We start from the raw sequence: 20403 nt of genomic DNA on the forward strand, positions 1-20403 counted from the left end.
GTATTTTTAATAAAATCGTCTTCGGTTACCTTTAGTTCGTCCTTAATGTTTTGACGGTACAAAGCTGTCAAAAAAGTTTTGTCCTCCATAGAGGCGGGGACATCCTTGACTAATATACGCGGTTGACGGCTGTAGCGGCATGAAATGTGATGCGTTAATGTAGCGAAGTTGACCGCGAGTAATATCTGCCTGTCCGCAGGGCAGTCGTCTTCCTCCTTCCGTAGAGCTCACTTGTGTTTATAGAGCTATATATTATATGTATTCGTGTTGGGACAATATAGTATCAGTGAAAGTTAAATGACGTTTTCTTCCATATCTCTTAATGAGAATACCCCTCTGATCTGGACCTTACATACACACTAAAGTACATACTTACATTAAAGACCTTTTCGCTAAAGTAGTGACCCTAATGCTAAAGTGGTGACCCCGGGACATTAAGAGGTAGTTTTTGAGTGGACAATAGTGAACGTGAATTACCCGACGAACAGTTCTGCAGTACCATGGCTTTTCAAGGTTCACCAGCATTGACAACGGCATCAGGAAAATGCGTTCTGACTACGGCGACGGAGACGGGAGGAGGAAGACTGGCTGTCACTGAGGTGCCAGAACTAGCTGCCATTACCGTAACCTCACGTATTCCGGAATTTTGGACAAATATGCCAAGGCTATGGTTCAATCAATTTGAATGTGTTATGGCTCAGCAAAAGCAAGGAGATGAAAGCAAATATAATCTTGTGGTTTCGAAATTGAATATGGATGTTCTGCAGCAGGTTAGCGATATACTCCGCGACCCTCCTGCTCAAGACAAATATTCGACCCTGAAGCAGCGATTGATAAGCGTCTATGAAGAATCGGCTGAACAACAATTTCGCAAATTAGTGAGTGAGATAGAACTGGGAAGCCAGAAGCCTTCTCAGCTGCTCAGAAAAATGGCAGACTTAGGCCGGAATTCAGAAATTTCGGGACAAGCGCTATGCAACTTATGGCTAGCGAAGCTTCCAGCGGCAGTTAGAGCAGGTTTAGCCGTTACGCAAGAGAAAGACCTGGAGAAATTGGCCACGATTGCAGATAAGATAGTCGAAAACCTCAATGCGAATACCATTGCAGCTGTATGTTCAGATTCTGTTCCGTCAGCACCGTCCTGCAGCAACCAAGTTTACGCGGTAGGCGACCTCCTGACGCAGATCAACAAATTGTCTTTAGAAGTGGCGTCACTGAAAAATGAGATCGAGGTCCAAGGCCACAGAAGAAACAGTTTTCGAGGACGAGGACGCGGCCGGTGGAATGCACGCTCAAGATCAAGATCCAGAGACGGACATAAGAAGATGAATGCAGAAGACCCAAATTGGTTATGCAAGTATCACTTTCGGTATCGTACACGGGCACGTAACTGTGAGAAACCATGCGCCTGGATTAAAAAGAAGGAAAACTAACTACGGTACATTCTGTGGCGGGAGAACATGTACCGGGTACCAACAACCGCCTAAGTGTTACAGACTCTCGGAACAATATTCAGTTTTTAGTGGACACAGGAGCAAATATTTCGGTGATACCAGCCAAATTCAAGGACAAGAGCAGTGGTGAGTGTGCTAAATATAAATTGTTTGCAGCCAACGGTAGTGAGATAAAAACGTACGGTATTAAGTCGCTTGTGCTTAATTTAAATTTAAGGCGTTCGTTTCGTTGGACTTTCGTTGTCGCGAATGTAGTACAGCCTATATTAGGAGCAGATTTTTTAAAACATTATAGATTGTTAGTAGATTTAAGTTCTAGAAAATTAATAGACCAAGTTACGAATCTGAACATCATTGCTTCCGTAATTCAGTGTGATCAAGAATCAATTAACACGATTAATAGTAACCATCCTTATTATGATCTTTTGATGGAATATTCTGAAATAACTAAGCCAGTCCTATTCAAAGAAATGCCGCCGCATTCAGTTTATCATTATATTGAAACTTCCGGTCCGCCGGTGCACGCGCGCGCTAGACCGCTACCGCCGGACAGGTATCAAAAGGTTAAGGCTGAATTCGCATTGATGCAGGAGCTAGGAATATGTAGGCCCTCTAAAGGAGCTTGGGCGAGTCCATTACATGTTGTTCCAAAGAAGGATGGACAATTACGTCCTTGTGGTGATTACAGGCAATTAAATGCTGTTACAAAGCCAGACAGATATCCAATTCCGAAGTTGCAAGATTTTACTTATGTTTGTGCCAGTAAAAAAATATTTTCTCGTTTAGACATCAACCGTGCTTACCACTGTGTTCAGGTCGCACCACAAGATGTTGAAAAAACAGCTATTATAACACCTTTTGGATTATTCGAATTTGTACGAATGCCTTTCGGATTACGTAATGCGGCTCAGACGTTCCAAAGATTTATGAATAATAATGTATTACAAGGCTTGGATCAGCACGTACAGGATAATAAGAATTGTATGGAACCTTTTTATTTTTGTTATTTAGATGACGTCATTATAGCTAGCGATAGTGAAGAAAGTCATAAGCGACATTTAAAGTTAATTTTTGAAAGATTTAATCAATTTGGTATCACTATTAATCTTAGTAAATGTGTATTTGGAGCAACTGAAATTGATTTTTTGGGATATAAAGTTTCTACAGAAGGTATCAAACCCCTAGAAGAGAAGGTAAAAACTATAATTGATTATCCAAAGCCAGAAACAGTAGAACAATTGAGACGTTTTCTAGGCATGATTAATTTTTACAGAGCCCATTTACCGCATGCTGTAGAATATCAAAAGGAATTAAATAAATATTTACATAATGCTAAACGTAAAGATAAGACTAAAATAATTTGGACCGAGTTAGCGGAAAATGCTTTTTCCAAGTGTAAAGAGAGTTTGCAAAATAGTGTTTTATTATCGCATCCAGCTATGGACGTTCCGCTAGCGCTTATGACTGACGCATCAAATTCTTGCGTAGGTGCAGTTTTGCAACAGCAAATAGAAGGTCAGTGGAGACCACTAGGTTATTATTCGAAACAATTGTCCGAATCGCAACAAAAATATTCTACATATGATCGTGAACTTTTAGCAATTTTTTTAGCGATGCAGTATTTCCGTAAAATGTTCGAAGGAAGGAAATTAATTATTTACACTGATCACAAACCTTTAACTTTTGCTTTTTCCCGCAAGATAAGTGAAAAAGAGACTCCTCGGCGAACTCGACAACTATCGTATATTAGCGAATTCACGACGGATATAAGATATATTACAGGAGATAAGAACGTCGTAGCGGATACTTTATCGCGCATAGAGACGATAGATTGTCCTACGCGTATAGATTATGAAGATCTTGCAAAGGAACAAAAATTAGATCGCGAGTTATGCAAAAGGGTAGAGTCGACAAAAGATACTTTACAATTTAGGGAAATATTTCTACCGAACTGTAAAGTACCGATTATTTGTGATATGTCAACACAGGTAGCTCGACCGTATTTAACTGAAAAATATCGTAAGTTAGCGTTTGAAAGTATACATAATTTGAGTCACCCTGGCATGAGAGCAACGAAAAAATTGATCAAGGATAGATATTATTGGCCCGCAATGAACGCACAAATCGCGAAATGGACGAAAACGTGTATAAGTTGTCAAAAAGCTAAAGTACAGAGACACATGACCTCAGAATTAGGAGAATTTATGCCAAGTGCTCGTTTTGAACATATACATGTTGATTTAGTAGGTCCTCTGCCGACCACGTCAGAGGGGCATAGGTACCTACTGACTATCATTGATAGAGCCACAGGTTGGCCAGAGGCGTATCCCTTGAAAGAGATCACTGCGAAATTAGTTGCACAAGTAATTTTTGAAAATTGGATTGTTCGTTTTGGTTGTCCTATTAGACTTACTACAGACCAGGGAAGACAATTTGAAAGCGATTTATTTTTACAACTAACAAAGTTTTTGGGTATAGATAAAATACGAACCACTCCCTATCACCCCCAGAGTAATGGGATGATAGAGAGGTGGCATAGGTCGTTAAAAGTCGCTTTAAGAGCACGATTAGACAATAATACGAGTTGGTTACAAGAATTGCCTATAATATTATTGGGGTTACGCGCAGTTCCGCGAAATGATACGAACGTCAGCGCGGCAGAATTAACGTATGGTCTAAAATTAAGATTACCTGGCGATTTTTACGATTGTTCACATTCTAACTTAAATTATGATAATGAATATGTTAATCATCTTAGGAATTTATTTCAGAATCTTAGACCACGAAACGTTCAACAGAGAGATTCTCGCACCATATTTGTACATCCTGACTTAAGTAGTTGCGATCATGTATTTATTAGAAATGACATCATGAGAGGATCACTTCAACCTCCTTATTTAGGCCCGTACAAGGTCATAAAGAGGGGAAGTAAATCGTTCAAAGTAGACATTTTAGGAAAAAATATCTTAGTTTCAATTGATAGATTAAAACCAGCATATTTGTTGAATGATAAAATAGTTAAGTTGAATCAAAGATGTTCAGATGAGTACAGTCATGATATTAAAATTAGTTCTCAACCTCAAAGCAGTCAACATGAGTCACCCACAAACATCGAAAAGCCTGTCACTTATACCACACGTAGTGGTCGTGCATCAAAATTGCCAGTAAGATTTTTAATATAATTCGTATTAAGCATTATCTCCAGCTAAATTTTAATATAAATATAGAGAGCAAAAGATTTATTATACACTTTTATTGCAAAATATCAAACAGTGAAGAAACACAAATAAATTTAAATGGGTAAATCGTACAGTAAAGAACAAGATATTATTATTGCACAAAATGGAGCGAATAGAGCCAGTAACAGTGACACAGAATTACGAAATGATTTAAAGTTTTATGGAATTCTCATGTTAACTGTTTTGATACTATTAACGTTATTGTTTATCTATTTCTGTCTTAAGAAATGTAAGAATCAGTCTCGAGATTGGGTGCGAAGGCAAGTAACGTCAACACAGTTGTCAGCATCAACACCTTCAATTGTTCCTGGTAACTTGCAACAGGTACAACCCCAGCAACCACCGCAGGTTGTATTTGCTCAGTGAAATGTGTGAAAATGTGTCAGTGAATTAGTTTTGTGCTTATATTTCGCGTATGTATGTATTGTTGTCGTAGTGTATTGTTGGCGTTGTCGTAACGGAAGCTGCCGGCCTATAAGGTGTTTATTAATTATTACAGAGTGGAAGTTACGGCAACTACCCTTAAATAATATATTTTTTTTGTATTTCCTCTTCTAGGAATACTTTAAAGACGGACTCTTGAAAAATAGATGTCCGCACCCTGTATTTTAAGTAGTATAGAAAATATAATTACCTTGCATTTGCCTAGAAGTTGATTATTATTGTAAAAGTAAATTCTACCCAATTATTTGACATACCAAAATTGTAACTTAAAATCATAACAGATTAAATTTCAATGTAAGTAATCAGTTCTCAGAAAATTATACTTTGTAACTTTAGTACTTTGTTTACAGTCACTTAGTTCCAGTTACTGTTTTGTTGAATTGCAAATTGTCAGTATAAATGTTTTTATTTCAACATTGTTGTTCACAGAAGGTTTTAATTTCTGCTTATGTTGTATAACGGATGTATGTTGCAATGGATAAGAAACACAAAGGTACAATGTTATTATAATGTATTAAAGATTAAGTTTTTCCTTATATTCTGGAAATGTACTAAATTTTTTTAAAAAAAGAGGGGGACCACTGTAGCGGCATGAAATGTGATGCGTTAATGTAGCGAAGTTGACCGCGAGTAATATCTGCCTGTCCGCAGGGCAGTCGTCTTCCTCCTTCCGTAGAGCTCACTTGTGTTTATAGAGCTATATATTATATGTATTCGTGTTGGGACAATATAGTATCAGTGAAAGTTAAATGACGTTTTCTTCCATATCTCTTAATGAGAATACCCCTCTGATCTGGACCTTACATACACACTAAAGTACATACTTACATTAAAGACCTTTTCGCTAAAGTAGTGACCCTAATGCTAAAACGGCCCTTTGGCTTTTCCAACCGTAAGCCAGCGGACTTAATCGCCTCGACTGATTTAAGTTTTTTAATTTGACTTTCATTCGCGACGCGTAGTATAACGCCCGATTTTTTAACTTTCTTAACACCGACTATTTGAAAACCGTCGTCACTCGGTTTGATCGCGGTCATAAGCGCCTGCTTTGTAGCTGATGACGTCACGTAATCTGCACTACGCTCCTCCGTCGGGTACGCAACTACACAAGGCAGCGGAGCGCGCGACTGCACCGGTGGGACGGCTTGCGGCAAGCGAAGTTTAAGTTTGTCGGCGTATGACTCCGTTTGTTTAACGCGGGACTCAGAAGCCGGATTGGTTTTAAGAAGATCTAATTCGCGTTGCGTATTAACTAATTTTGTCTCATTGCAGGACGATTTAATGGCTAACAAGGAAACTATAGCCGTTATGCGCTGAGTCATGTCCATAATGGCCGACTTATTCGCGATATTTATGCGCGAGCCCTGATCGTTTACGAGGTCATTGATTTTGGACAGATAAGTTGACGCTTCGGATACGAGATCGCAGTAGTTGGCGTTGGAGGTGTCTAAACTCGACTCATGGTCCTCATGAGATTCCGACCGTTGTACACGTTTGGACATATCGGGTGAAACGCTCGATGGTGATATTTCACAGAATAGTCTTTTAGACGTCACGGAAGGTGGTGACCTTGAGGTCATATGGCTTCTACCAAAAGCATTCCCGCCGCGATCCGGCGGGTCATCGTTTAAATATACCGACATTACTTACACTTGATAAAGAAAGCGAGTTAATTACAGATGATAGTACAAAAATAAAGTATTAATAAGATCGTTAACGAGTATTAACACCGGCCGCAGAAATATATTACGCTACCCTCAACTAAAGAAATAAAATGAAATGACTTACCGGATGATTATGTCGAATAATTAAGCACAAATTTAAATTTAAATCACAATGTATTACAAACCGTACACGAGGAACACTATACCACACAACTGGGAACAATTCACGAGCCGGGATTCGAACAACGTATCGTAAACGTAATTTAACCGAGCAGCGCATTAGACCCCCACTGCACCGTACCGACGCGCGGAGGGAAGTGACACACTGACAGTTAGGCAGCTTTTTATTCTCCGTGCCGTTCTGCGTAGACACTCCATTCTACCTATAACGCCAAGTATTCTCTTGAGACGCAAGCAATTCCCGGTCAGTGATACTGTCAAATGTCGTACCGTATTAGCCCGACTAGTTTCGGACCCAACCGGAGACGCGGCGGGATCCGAAACGAAATCCGTTGGGTCCGAAACTAGTCGGGCTACCCCGATAAATACGCGAGAGTAAACCGTTACATCATTTAATAATGAATCAGTCTCACGATAGTTATTATAAAAATATAGCGCATAAGATTGTTTTTCTTTCTTTGTTAATATCATAGAAGTACTTGCACGTGTATCATATTAATAGTTGTATGTCATTGTTATTTTGGGGAACATTGGCAGACGACCTCGAACTTGAACCGTTCGACCTTGAACTTTTGTCACTGTTATACAACTTATTCTTAAGACACTTCTCTGTACTTTTGCTATATTCCGTACAAAAATAAATATTATTATTATTATACCCTGAAACGTTACATAATTTACACAACGACTTACCTTTTTGTGCTGGAAAATGCATACCTCCGGGCGGTAAAACAGAAAAACTTATTTCAAATATCTACAATAAGTATAAATACGTGATTCATTATGTACACTTAAAGAAATGTCTTGAGCATGGTTTATTATTACGTAAAATACATAGAGTCATTACGTTTCGACAAAGTGCATATTTAAAGGAGTACATCGAATTAAATACCAAATTACGACAAAACGCAAAAAGTGTTTTTGAGTAGGATTTCTTTAAGTTAGTAAACACTAGCGTTTTTGGTAAAACTTTAGAAAATACAGAAAAAAGGGTGACTGTTCATGTAGTGAACTCATGGAATAGTCCGAATAATAAAACCAAAAAATATATTTGTGCTGAAAGACTCATAAGCAATCCTTATTTTCATAGTGCTTCAGATTTGTTTTATATACTTGAAAATTTAATGTATGTTCACAAAAACGAGCCTGAATTTGTAAAAATGTCTGATGTACATTCCTTGAACACTAGATACAAACATAATTTGGCTGTTCACTCCACTCGTCTCCACAGAATTAGCAACTCGTTCATGGGTCAATGTATACGCTTTTACAATAAACTTCGCATTGACGTTCGTAAATTACCTATTAAGAAGTTTAAAGTATATGTCAAAGCTAAGTTATCCAAAAAAAGGATATTACAAGATATCTGACTATCTTACTGATAAAAACGCATGAGATTGAGCTGCTCGCTAATAGAGCTGTCTATTGCTGCCCGGTTATCATCTGCATGCTGACATGTTTTGTGCTTTTGCATATACATTTATACAATTTTTGACATATTTTGTGCTTTTGCATATAATGTGTACCGAATTATTAATTTTATTTTTATTTTAAAATGTTCAATCTTTTTTGCTTTTATTTTATTTTATTGTAAGTATAATCTTTATGCAGGTATTTTATTTGTAGTTTCTCAAACTGGCGATTTGAGTGAGTTTTTTTTTCCTTGCTCAGATTGATCTGGTACTTTCTTCAAAAGGCCAGTCCAAAGAAATACCGTGCATTGGTTTATGCATATCTATTCCCATTGAAATTGTCTGGACTTCAAAAGAGACTGTGACCCCTTGAGTTTGTTTCGACATTTCTTCTCAGGGTAGTCAGATAAGAAATGTCGACTCCAGCGTTCTCAAAAAAATAAGAAGACATGTAAAAGTGATGATATATCCTACTTACAGAATAAATGATTTCATTTCATTTCATTTTATCGGAAAACTTAGAAGCAATACAAATGAAACCTGACCGTTTCATATTGGATAAACCGATATACATAGGCTTTACTGTATTAGAAATATCTAAATCACACATGTATCATTTTCATTATAATATAGTTAAACCTTTTTACGGCGATAGAGTAAAATTATGCTACACTGACACGGATTATTTTGTATATATTATATACAAGGATGATTTCTATATCGATATAAAATACAATTTTTTACAGTACTTCGATACTAACAACTATAACATTAATAATAAATTTATGATGCCGCAAATAAATTAAAAAGTGCCGGGATTGTTTAAAGACGAAATGGGTGGCGAGCTAATTACTGAATTCAAATAAAACGATGAACAACGTCATTAAGAAAGCAAAAGGTATTAAGTCTTGTGTGATACGTGATTTAACTATTGATAATAATCAGCATGTATCATTTAAAAGAGACATAATCCATCGAAAAAATATCTTATTCAAATCAATTAAACATGAAATATTTACACAAAGTGTGAATAAAATAGCACTATCAAGTAACGATGATAAACATTAAATATCCAAATGCAATTTTGCAACCCAAGCGTGGGGACATACTTCCATCTTAAAAGGTTATTTGACTTGATGCTGTATCATTGTGTTATGATTTAACGTACATGTCGGTACAGGAGGCCGATCAGAGTGAGAGTCTTCTCCAGAAAACATATTAGGCAGAGTTGGGTCACGAGCGATGAACAAAATACTTTGATCGAATAACTAATCGTATAATCAACACAATGAGTCGTTAGACAGTTCCTAGATTGATGTTGTCCGCACGGCGGCTAGCAGTGAAATAGGACTGTAGTCGGCTCGCGCGCACACTGGCTAGACTCCGTCGAAGTGTTACGTCACAACACTTCCGCCTCGTTGTCAAATCAGCTGATTTGACGTATTCATGATTTCACCGACACGGCCATCCTACGGGACACACGTCCCTGTGAGTTACTCTGAAACAATACTCATCACACAGTATCATTTTGTTCAGTCATTCCTATGATACACAAAAAAAAAAACAGTTTGATGATAGCAAAATAAAAAGTCAATTAAACTCAAGAATACAGAACTCTACATTCAATTTTCACAAAACTATTGATATTATTACCAACACTTGGAAACAATTTAAAGAAAACAATTCAATTCAAAATGATTGTAACTTCTACAATGTTAAAACATTAAAATCAATAACAAGGAAATTCAAAGTAAAACTGACGTTTTACCATCGTGGTTATCATCTCACAAGAGACTATGTAATTCAACCTAATAAATGAAAACTTTAAGCTCTACATATGATCACGGTTACGCATAGCCCAGTAACCTCCAGTTACTCATCATTATGCGAAACCCACATGGGAACGCCGAGTCTCCCCTGGACTCCATGGTTTCAACTGAAACCCGACCCCCGCCAGAGTTGACTGCTTACCGCGTACTCACGGACTATTTAGTTAGTAGACGCCGATTTTTATTGAGCTACGGCTACACGACAACCTCTGGTGCGGTCCGATCATCATGTAAACTTAATTAGTACTTTCTCCGACGCCAGAACTACTTTGCTCTACTTCAATTTCGTAAGTTATACCTTGATTTTCCGGCATTTTTTGCAACCTATCGTGTGCATATTTGTAAGTACGGTTAGAGTTGAGGGCCTTAAGACTATAACGATCACCGTCAAAAACTTCTATGAATTCAAACGGACCTTTAAACTTTGGATCTAACTTTCTTTAATTCCGCTCCTCGTTCATAACCAAAACAAAGTCTCCCACGGAAAATTTATTAAGCCTCGCCTTCGTCTTATCAAACCTACGTTTTTCATAAGTCACTGCACTCTCTATATTACGTAAGGCATTCTCTCTAACAGTATTCAAGTCAATCTCATCAGGGTCTACATCATCCGCCGCCATCAATGATAGAGGATGCGTAATCTTGCCTATTAGTAACTGCACGGTTAACCGAACGCTGGAAGCTAGTCCACTAGACTAGCTTTCGTCGTTCGGTTAACGTTAAGTTGGACTTCGCTCAATGAATCCTGCCAAGAACGATCTTTCATCTCTACAGTCGTTAACAACGATTTTAAAACTGACATTGCATGCTCTACTTGTCCATTCGCGCGTGAAGAGCCCGTCAATTAATGTTACTAAGGTCACAGAACTCTTTAAACTCTTTACTCGCGAAACATCGTCCTTGATCCGCAATTATCCGAGTCGGACTACCAAATAACGCTACGCTGTTTTTTACTGCCTTAATACTGCTCTTTGAATTTATCTTAACAGTGTGAAACAACAAAACGTATTTAGTGAATGCATCAATAAGAACGAATACGTATTCTTTTTTATCGTTTTTACCGCTTAATTTTCCTGTTGCGTCGATGTGTACCGTATGCTAAGGCGAACCTACTTTAGGTTTTGGATGTAACTGAGCTTCTACTTAACCCGAGTGTGATTTAGCTACCTTACATGTAACGCAATTGTCAATAAACTGACCATCTAATCGCTTTAGGGAGGATCGGTAAACATTTAGTGCGGCCGTTACGCTGGATTTTGCGATTGAAGATACCTTTACGAATTTCATATGTTTTCGCTATATCGTCACTTACTGTCCGTTAGTTAAATCAGAAACGAGTTTAGATATTTCTGGGTCACGCTTTTATTCAGCAAGCAACCAATTTCCAGAGAGTTCGGTAAAGTTAACAACTTTCTTTAAATATGCTATAGGCATAACCTCTAAATTAACTGTTCGATCAAGAGATGGGGGATGATGTCGCGATAAAAAGTCTGCGTGTGCCATATCTTTGCCTTTATTATAAACGACATCAAAATCAAAACATTGTAAGTACGCCCACCACCTATGAACTCGCGGTGTCAAGTCAATCTTTTTACGAGATGATTTTAATGAATTGCAATCGGTTACTACTGTGAATTTTCTACCGTGTAAATATTGTTGAAATTGTTTAATGGCGTTAACAACCGCCTAAGTCTCAAGTTCGTAACTATGATAACGGGACTGCGCAGGTGTGGTCCTCTTACTGAAAAATGCTACAACTCTTCGCCTAACATCAACAATTTGAAATAAAATAGCACCGTAGCCCTCAGAGCTCGCGTCTGTGTGCAATTGTACTGGGTATTGGGGGTCATAGATCATTAAAACTGGCACTTTTGTCAGAATTGAGATTATTTCTTTTCTAATGTCTTCGTGACGCTGTTGCCAAGAAAAATGACCTTTATCACACGTCAATCTATAGAGAGGGCCCATTATACGAGAGAAGTTATGCACAAACTGCCTGAAATATGTCGCTAAGCCTATAAATTGCCTTAACTGAGTTACGGTAGAAGGTGGAAGTAAACTAGATAGCGCTTCCACTTTTCTACAATTGAGTCTAATCTCTCCTGATTTGACATCGTAGCCTAGCAAATCCAGTTGTGATTTCAAGAACGAACACTTCTTTAAATTTAACGATAACCCGGCTTTAGTTAAGAGTTTGTAAAACTACCTCAAGTCTCTCGATACCTGCCTCTATAGTTTCGGAGATAATCAAAATATCGTTAACGTACACGATCACGTAATCATTCACCAAATTACCTAAAGCCTTAATAATTGCCCGTTGAAAATCAGATATCGCATTTCGAACTCCAAATGGCATGGTTAAATATTCGTACTGGCCGTCTGGTTTTATAGACGCGGTACGTTCTATAGACTTCTCACAATGAAGTGGAATTAAATGAAAGCTTGACGCACAATCTAATTTCGTAAAATAACGCGCACCATGCAACCGTGATATTTGGTCCGAGATAAGTGGTAACGGATACCGATCAGGAACAGTGTTGTTATTTAACTCTCGTTAATCAATACACATTCTATCAGAACCGTCGCGTTTTTTAACTAAAAGAGCAGGGCTAGCAAATCGAGAACTACTTATCGAATTATATTCGCACGCAGTAACTCATCTACACGTTCACGCATTATTTTATTGTCTATAATATACTATAGGGTCGCCTTTGTACAGTTAAAGAAGGATCAATCAAACGAATAACAAGTTCACCCGTTGTTACGCGCGTTTTAGGCATACCGGTAATAAAGTAGTCCGAATAACGAGTTAATACAGAAACTATCGCAGATTTATAATCTAAAGACACGTCGGTCGATGAATTGTCATAAAATTAATAACTGAGGTCGCGTCACACGGGTTTTCACTGACTACATTATCCGAGGGTAGACCTACCTTACAATTGTTTACAGTATGAACTTTGGAAATTTTAAAATCTGTCGCGGTCATACTAACATTAAATCCTAGCAACAACATTTCACGGCCTAGCATTATGTTCGCTTTGTAAATAAGTAAAGTAGTAGTAAGGTAAAACATGAAATAATATCTCAATTAAACTATTATCAATTTCAACAACACAGGACATCTGAACAGTGCTGTGCACACTCGTCTGACTAATGCCTTTTAAAGTCACTACATTTTGTTCACGTTTTCCACTAAATTTACGAGACACACTTTCTTTAACGAGCGAGCACTCGGCGCTACAAAGTGCCTGCCGGTGGATTGACAAGACACACGTCGACACGTCGCTCGCTGCGTGGTGCCTCAGTGCTGGCACCTCCATTAGGGCACTGGGTGGAAATGTGGCCTTGCTTTCCACACTTGTAGCAGACAATGGAACTGGTGGTGGCGCCTTGCTGCTGGGGTCTGGGTCTTGAAGCTGGAGTATACTGTGGTTTTGTGAATTTCCTATTTGCTTTCTGCGTATGAAAACAATCAACCTGCCTGTGTCCATTTTTCCCACAGTGAAAACATTTGATCGAGGATGCTTGAGAGGTCTTTAAGCGTTTATTTTCAAATGTTTTCTGATCTGGAACTGAAGTTCACTTGCGCTTCAGGTAAGTAAAAGCTTGTAATTCTTGCTGTAAGCGCTGACGATCCTTTAACTCTGAAGTAAAAGCCATTCTTTGCAGTCTTGAATCGAACTGAGAAATGTGTGCGACTGTTGTTGCCACCACTATTTGTTCGACAGAAAGATTCTTCCAGCGATTGAATTGCAATGACATGACACGACTGCCGTACGCAGCTAAAGTTTCATCTTCTTTGGGTTTGTCGGTGCTTAATTTTATCAGAGTACCCGCAGGTTTCTCTGTACTCACAAATCTTGCAATAAACAATTCTTTAAAGTCCGCCCATGTCATACCAGGGTACGAAACTGTGGATAACCACGCTGATGCTGTTCCTTTGAGCGCTTTGCTAATAGTGACGATCAACTGACCGCCTTCCATCGGGTCATCGGCAAAACACTGTGCGCAAGTAGCACACCATGAACGTGCATCTGCATCCGTTTTGTCCGGGTCAAATTCTGGGAGTGTCACACGCTGAGTAGAACGCTGCAGCTTATGCAACGCGTCGATGAGAGCCTTCATATTCGAATTTTGCATTTCGAATAATAACCGCCACTTGTCGCCGCTCTCGCCATTTTCTTCACGTGGTGTGATATCAGTCCGATGTTTGTTCATTTGCTCGGAGCCCACTACTGACGTCGGTACAGGAGGCCGATCACAGTGAGAGTCTTCTCCAGAAAACATATTAGGTAGAGTTGGGTCTTTGATCGAACAATCTAATTTATTAGCACACTTCAATGTAGGTCCAATCAACACAACGAGTCGTTAGACAGTTCCTAGACCGATGTTGTCCGCACGGCGGCTAGCAGTGAAATAGGACTATAGTCGGCTCGCGCGCACACTGGCTAGACTCCGTCGAAGTGTTACGTCACAACACTTCCGCCTCATTGTCAAATCAGCCCCCGTATTCATGACTTCACTGACATACATAATATAAGTTTTATTATTTAAGATACAAATAAACTGTATAGCTTGTGTGTGGAAGGTAAACAAGTATTTGAGTTTAAAAGTTTATTAAATTCCACTAAAACTATTATTACACAATTTTTACACAGAGCACGTCGTTCGTTCGACAGTTTGAAAACGAGAGAGAAAGGGGCTCGGGCGCGGGGTGACGCGTCCTGTGCGTCGCGTCGGCGCCGAGCGCTGTGATTGGTCAATGCGCGCGGGACGCGTAAGCGGCTATTCAAATATCGCTTACGTGTACCGCGGCGGGAATTTTAAAATTAGGGATGCGCGCTACACTCTCCTCCTCCAAGACATGACCTCGCCCCGAGAATGTCTTGGCAAAAAATATAATTAAGAGCGCGCCTTTACTTTACGTGGCCGTCCACGCAGACGGCGTGGAACTCTTTGAATAGCATACGGTCCATCCCTCTGCGGCATAAATTTCCTAGTCAATCCTTTGGGTGCATTACTGAGAGAATGCGTAGTTAATAGGACCTGATCACCAACCTGGAAGGTTGGAGCTGGACGTCGAGAGCTATCAGCGTACTCTTTTCGTAGATCCTGTCGTCTCTCGACACGGTCTCTAATGTCTTTGAGGGAATCTACAAACCTAGAAAGGTAAGGCGTAACTTGTGGTACGTACGTTTCTTTATCCAGGATGGCACGCAGATCGTGCTGAGCTATTTCAGAGAAACCTGGTACGAACTTCCGAAACCAAGAGCAAGTTTGAAGGAAGCTTCTCAGATGTTTGAGGTTTGTTGGCTCATTCATCTGTTGAATGGCCTGCACCTTGTCCTCATCCGGCTTTATACCATTAGGAGTAATAAGATGACCTAAGTACTTAACTTGACTGCAGACGAAGTGGCATTTATCCCTGTTGGCTCTTAAACCAAAAACACGTAGACGGTTGAAGACGGCCTCCAGGTCTTCCAGGTGCTTCTGGAAAGGCCCTTCAGACAGGACTAGCAGATCATCTAAATAGACTAATAAAGTGACATCCTTCAGGATACTTCCAGACCTAAAGCGATCCATCAGTCTCTGGAAGGTGGCGGGAGCGTTCTTTAGGCCCAACGGCATGCGGATAAAGCGATACGTACCGAAAGGTGACACAAAAGCTGTTTTGTCTCTATCCGTTGGAGAGACGCTCACTTGCCAGTATCCTGACCGAAGGTCGATGGTACTCATGTACCCTTCACGCTTGGTAGAATGCAGAAGATCCTCGATTACCGGCAATGGGTAAGAGTCACTTTTGGTGACAGCGTTGAGTCGACGATAGTCAACGCAGAACCTATACGTACCGTCCTTCTTAGGAACGAGGAGAGCCGGCGCAGCCCAGGCCGACTCACATTCTTCAATTATTCCATCAGTCAACATCTTGTTGATCTCCGCCTCCATGACGGCTTTCTTCGCAGGCGTGAGGCGGTATGGTGGCACCGCAATCGGTGCGTGGTCTCCCGTATCAATATGATGTTCAGCGAAGGCAGTTGCCTCTCCTCCTAGACGGAAGACGTCTTCGTGCTTTTGAAGCAAATCCAAAAGCTGCTGGCGCTGATCGCCATTAAGCATTAAGCCTTCATCAGCCCTCAGCGAAAAAGAAGACAAAGAAATAGGATTACCCTGTGGTATTGATTCATCCTCAAACTCAAGTGGGTAAGTCTGCGTGCAACCGGAGAAGTGCCATGAAGAAGCATAAAAATCAATAACCATACCTGCAGCATTGAGGAAGTCCATACCCAGGAGAGTGTCATTGTTGTCTGCATCAGGGAAGATCACGAAGTCCACATGAACACCTTTGTCCACAGAGATGATGACGTCAACACCAGCCATCAGGACCTCGCGAGTATGCAGAACACCGTCAGCCAGTTTCATATTAACCTGCTTGGAAGCAAAGGTAAGCCCCTTTTGTTTAAATATTTTATATAAGCTGTGTCCTGCAATTGAGCATCTAGCTGCTGTATCAATTAAAGCCATGCCCCTTATACCCATAACTTGAATACTAAGCACAGGCCTCTGCTGAGTTGAGAGAACATCAGATGCAGAGAGATAAACCGCAGGTGCAACAGTAGCCAGAGAGACAGCAGTAGTCGCCGGCATGTCTGCGCAATCAGAAACCTTTATAGGCATGTTAAACTGATCAAAATCAGAAGAGCACAACTTATGAGTTGGGACGACAACAGGTGACTTTACCCTACTAGGTGAGTGACAATAACTATGCATAACAGGTACCTTTACCCTATCAGTAGAGTAACAATTTTTATAGTTAATGTTAGGTACATTTACCCTATCAGTAAGGTAACCATTGTTATGGTTGATGACGGGTGCATTGACCCTATAAGGTAAGTTACAATCATTACCTTTTATACTGGATATGTTTATCATATCACCTGTATCACAATCAGGATTACTATCAATACAAGACACTGAGTTACCAACATAATCATTATCATAAACAGTAAGCGATTCACAAATATGATTATTATTGTTAACGGACATTGAGTTACAATGATAATTTTTGAGAATAGGTGCATCTACCTTATTTGATAATTTACAAAGATTAAATTCATTACTTTTGTTAACAGAAGATGAATGATAATCACTAAATTGACATGCAGTGTACTCAGACTCACAACTATTGACAAATGTGTTTTTCACCTTACTAGACAAGTTATTATCACTACTTGTATTAAAAGAAATGTCTAGTGTGGCCGGTGAGTACACATCATGTGTTTGTTTACATTGAGATTGGTAGAATGCACTGGGATAATGATTGTTAATGTTACAATAAACATCATCATAAGTTGGTGAATGAGAAGATGTAGTGAGTTTAGAATTATAATGATTTCTTACCAGATTATGTTTCACATAGACGGATGAGAACGACAGGTTACTACATTTATGACACTGTGACCTCACCACACCCTTCTCACCACAACCATAGCAATATAGTGAATCTTTGTTATCACTCTTACTTAGCTTACCGCACTCATCGCGCACGTGACCTTTTTGTTTACAATAGACACAATACTTTGATTTCGCAACACTTTGATAAGAATGCGTACTAGCACTGTTATTATTATCTGAAGAACGTCGCGTCGGCCCTCCGCCTGGTTCCGACGTCGTTGAGCTGGCGGTGGCCCCGCTCGGTGTCGCAGACGCCGTCGAGCGGCGCGGAGGCTGCATCGGCGCGCTGCTGCCGCGGGCGCCGGCGCTCGCTGACTTTGTTAGCTGTGCACTGCGCGGCGTATGCGTGTCAAGTTCTATCTCAATAGAACGCGCAAGGCGCAGCATGTTCGAGAAATCTGAGAATTCTTCTCTTCGTAGGTGTCTTCGGATCCTGGAGTCGAGGAGGCCGTAAACCATGTCGACTTGTGCTTTTTCAGTTATGTCGCCGGCAGGAATTTTTGATAATAATGCACGGCACTTAGCAACAAATGTATCGGTGTTTTGTTGAACTTGTTGCATCTCAAACAGCTCTCTATAGATGCGGTGCGGCGGCCGCCGGTCTCCGTAGGTACTCAGAAGCAAATCTATGGCTTGCTGCCATGAATGAATTTCCGTTTTGATACCACGATACCATATGGCGGCGTCATGGGTCAGCACCATTGACAAGCCCCTGAGGGCGTTTTCCTCGGACACGTTAGCACATTCTTTATAGCTTTGTATCGCGTCAACGAATGCGTCCACGGACTCGTCGGCGTCACCGCCAAACCTGACGGTGCAGTGGGTAAAAGTACCGCTGGCGGCGAGTAGTGGCAGTTGCCGGGAGGCGGGCTGGGAACTTGATGGGGTGACGGCTGGCGGTTCATAACCTTATCCAGCAGGCGCTCGAATGCCTCGGTTTGAGACTGCTGCATGGCGGCCATCATGGCAGCCACTTGTTCCGACGTGAAACTAGCAGCGTCGGCTCCTTTGTCACAACCGGCGTCCACGGCGACTTCATCATCTGAGAGTGGCGTGGTAAGCTCCCTGCGCGTTTGCGGGCGCGGCATTATGATGATCGCGATTACAAGACGTGTAAAACTAGTAGAACGAACGCGTAGGTATGGTGAGTTGCGAACATATCACGAGCACTGAAGTTACTTTAGAAGTACTAGAACTCGCGGCACAACGTTGGGCAGCCACTTATAGCTTGTGTGTGGAAGGTAAACAAGTATTTGAGTTTAAAAGTTTATTAAATTCCACTAAAAATATTATTACACAATTTTTACACAGAGCACGTCGTTCGTTCGACAGTTTGAAAACGAGAGAGAAAGGGGCTCGGGCGCGGGGTGACGCGTCCTGTGCGTCGCGTCGGCGCCGAGCGCTGTGATTGGTCAATGCGCGCGGGACGCGTAAGCGGCTATTCAAATATCGCTTACGTGTACCGCGGCGGGAATTTTAAAATAAGGGATGCGCGCTACACTGTAATATTATAGAAACAAATATGTTATTAAATAAAATACTTGTTTGTAAATAAGATTGTAAATACATATAAATTAAAGTAAGCTAAATAAGTGATCTGGAGCCGGAGGATGCAAAAAACCAATTTACTTAAGACAATTTATAAAAAAAAGGAATTACAATAGTACTAAAATCTAATTAAGTGATAATTGGTCGATGCTTGTACCAAGAATGATCTTAGGTTTTGAAATTATACAGAAATAGAAATTATTGCGAAATCAAAAGTGCCGAGATAGTTAGTTAAGTTGTTTGTGCATCCAAATTGCAGCGTCGGCGCCTCGTGACGCGGTTCGCGGTCGCTATGCACGAAATTGGTGTCAACGGTCCGTCTGTTACACCGATGTTCGATGGAATTTCGCCTATGGCACCGATGTGTAACATCTCCCTCCGAAGAACAGCAACTATTTGTTAACAGCGGTTAAAAATGTTGCTGTAAGATTATTCGGATCAACCCTTATTTCAGCGGGACGTATATTCCTTCTAGGTTCCACTTGGGCGTACAGATCTTGCGCAGTTTCCATTTCCGTAGAATTGCCCTTTTGACCTTTATTTCTCGCAAAGTAACGCCGGAATGTGAGGGCAATACTAAGTGCACCTGTACTAATTAGTATTAGGTATACAGGTATAGTAGTATGGTAGATGCTGTGATCGGTGACCTGGTTGAGTTTAATTGAAGGTTGCACAGAGACTTTCTTGTAACTGTCATGAAAGCTTTCAAGATTGATTGAGTTGAGTTGGACCATTGATTCTTCAGTTTTCAGAGAGACATTATGGATGCTTGGTGAAAGTATTTTCAGTACGTGTCCTTTGATACGATCGTTAAGGTTGGCGATAGTGAATTCTGTTGTTTTCAGAATGCAGTCTTGGGGTATAGTAGCCAAATAACTCCCTTGTAGCATTTGGAATTGCTCCTGTCCGCAGGATGTTTGTACCTTGGTCGAGTGCGGCAAGTTCAAAGTGTAATGCCTGTCATCCAATTGTTCTAGTGCTTCTTTGTGTCAGGCGACCGGGGTTAATGTACAGGAGTTGAGATGCTGTTGCGTAATGAGCTGTTGAACGCAGTCTGGGTTATCCAAAATCTTGTATCCAACTTTCTCTTCGCAGAGATACCATGAATTCAACTTCGGACATTCTGTCTCTATGTACATAGAATATGGTCGCTGAATTGCTATGAAGGGTAGGGTAGG

General features: G+C 40.4%; 2 protein-coding genes across 2 annotated transcripts; one reads left to right on the plus strand and one right to left on the minus strand.

The window, feature by feature from the left end:
* The first annotated feature begins 500 nt into the window (after nucleotides 1-500).
* Nucleotides 501-1433, plus strand: LOC113506896. Its single transcript, XM_026889732.1, has one exon. It carries the CDS (start codon nucleotides 501-503, stop codon nucleotides 1431-1433), a length of 933 nt encoding a protein of 310 aa, XP_026745533.1.
* A 13391-nt stretch (nucleotides 1434-14824) lies between these two features.
* LOC113506895 lies at nucleotides 14825-19151 on the minus strand. The gene has a single exon (XM_026889731.1). It carries the CDS (start codon nucleotides 18377-18379, stop codon nucleotides 15128-15130), a length of 3252 nt encoding a protein of 1083 aa, XP_026745532.1. The 5' UTR covers nucleotides 18380-19151; the 3' UTR covers nucleotides 14825-15127.
* Between the last annotated feature and the right edge of the window lie 1252 nt (nucleotides 19152-20403).

This window comes from Trichoplusia ni, unplaced genomic scaffold (assembly GCF_003590095.1).
Source record: "Trichoplusia ni isolate ovarian cell line Hi5 unplaced genomic scaffold, tn1 tig00000074, whole genome shotgun sequence".
Classification (NCBI taxonomy): Eukaryota; Metazoa; Arthropoda; class Insecta; order Lepidoptera; family Noctuidae; genus Trichoplusia; species Trichoplusia ni.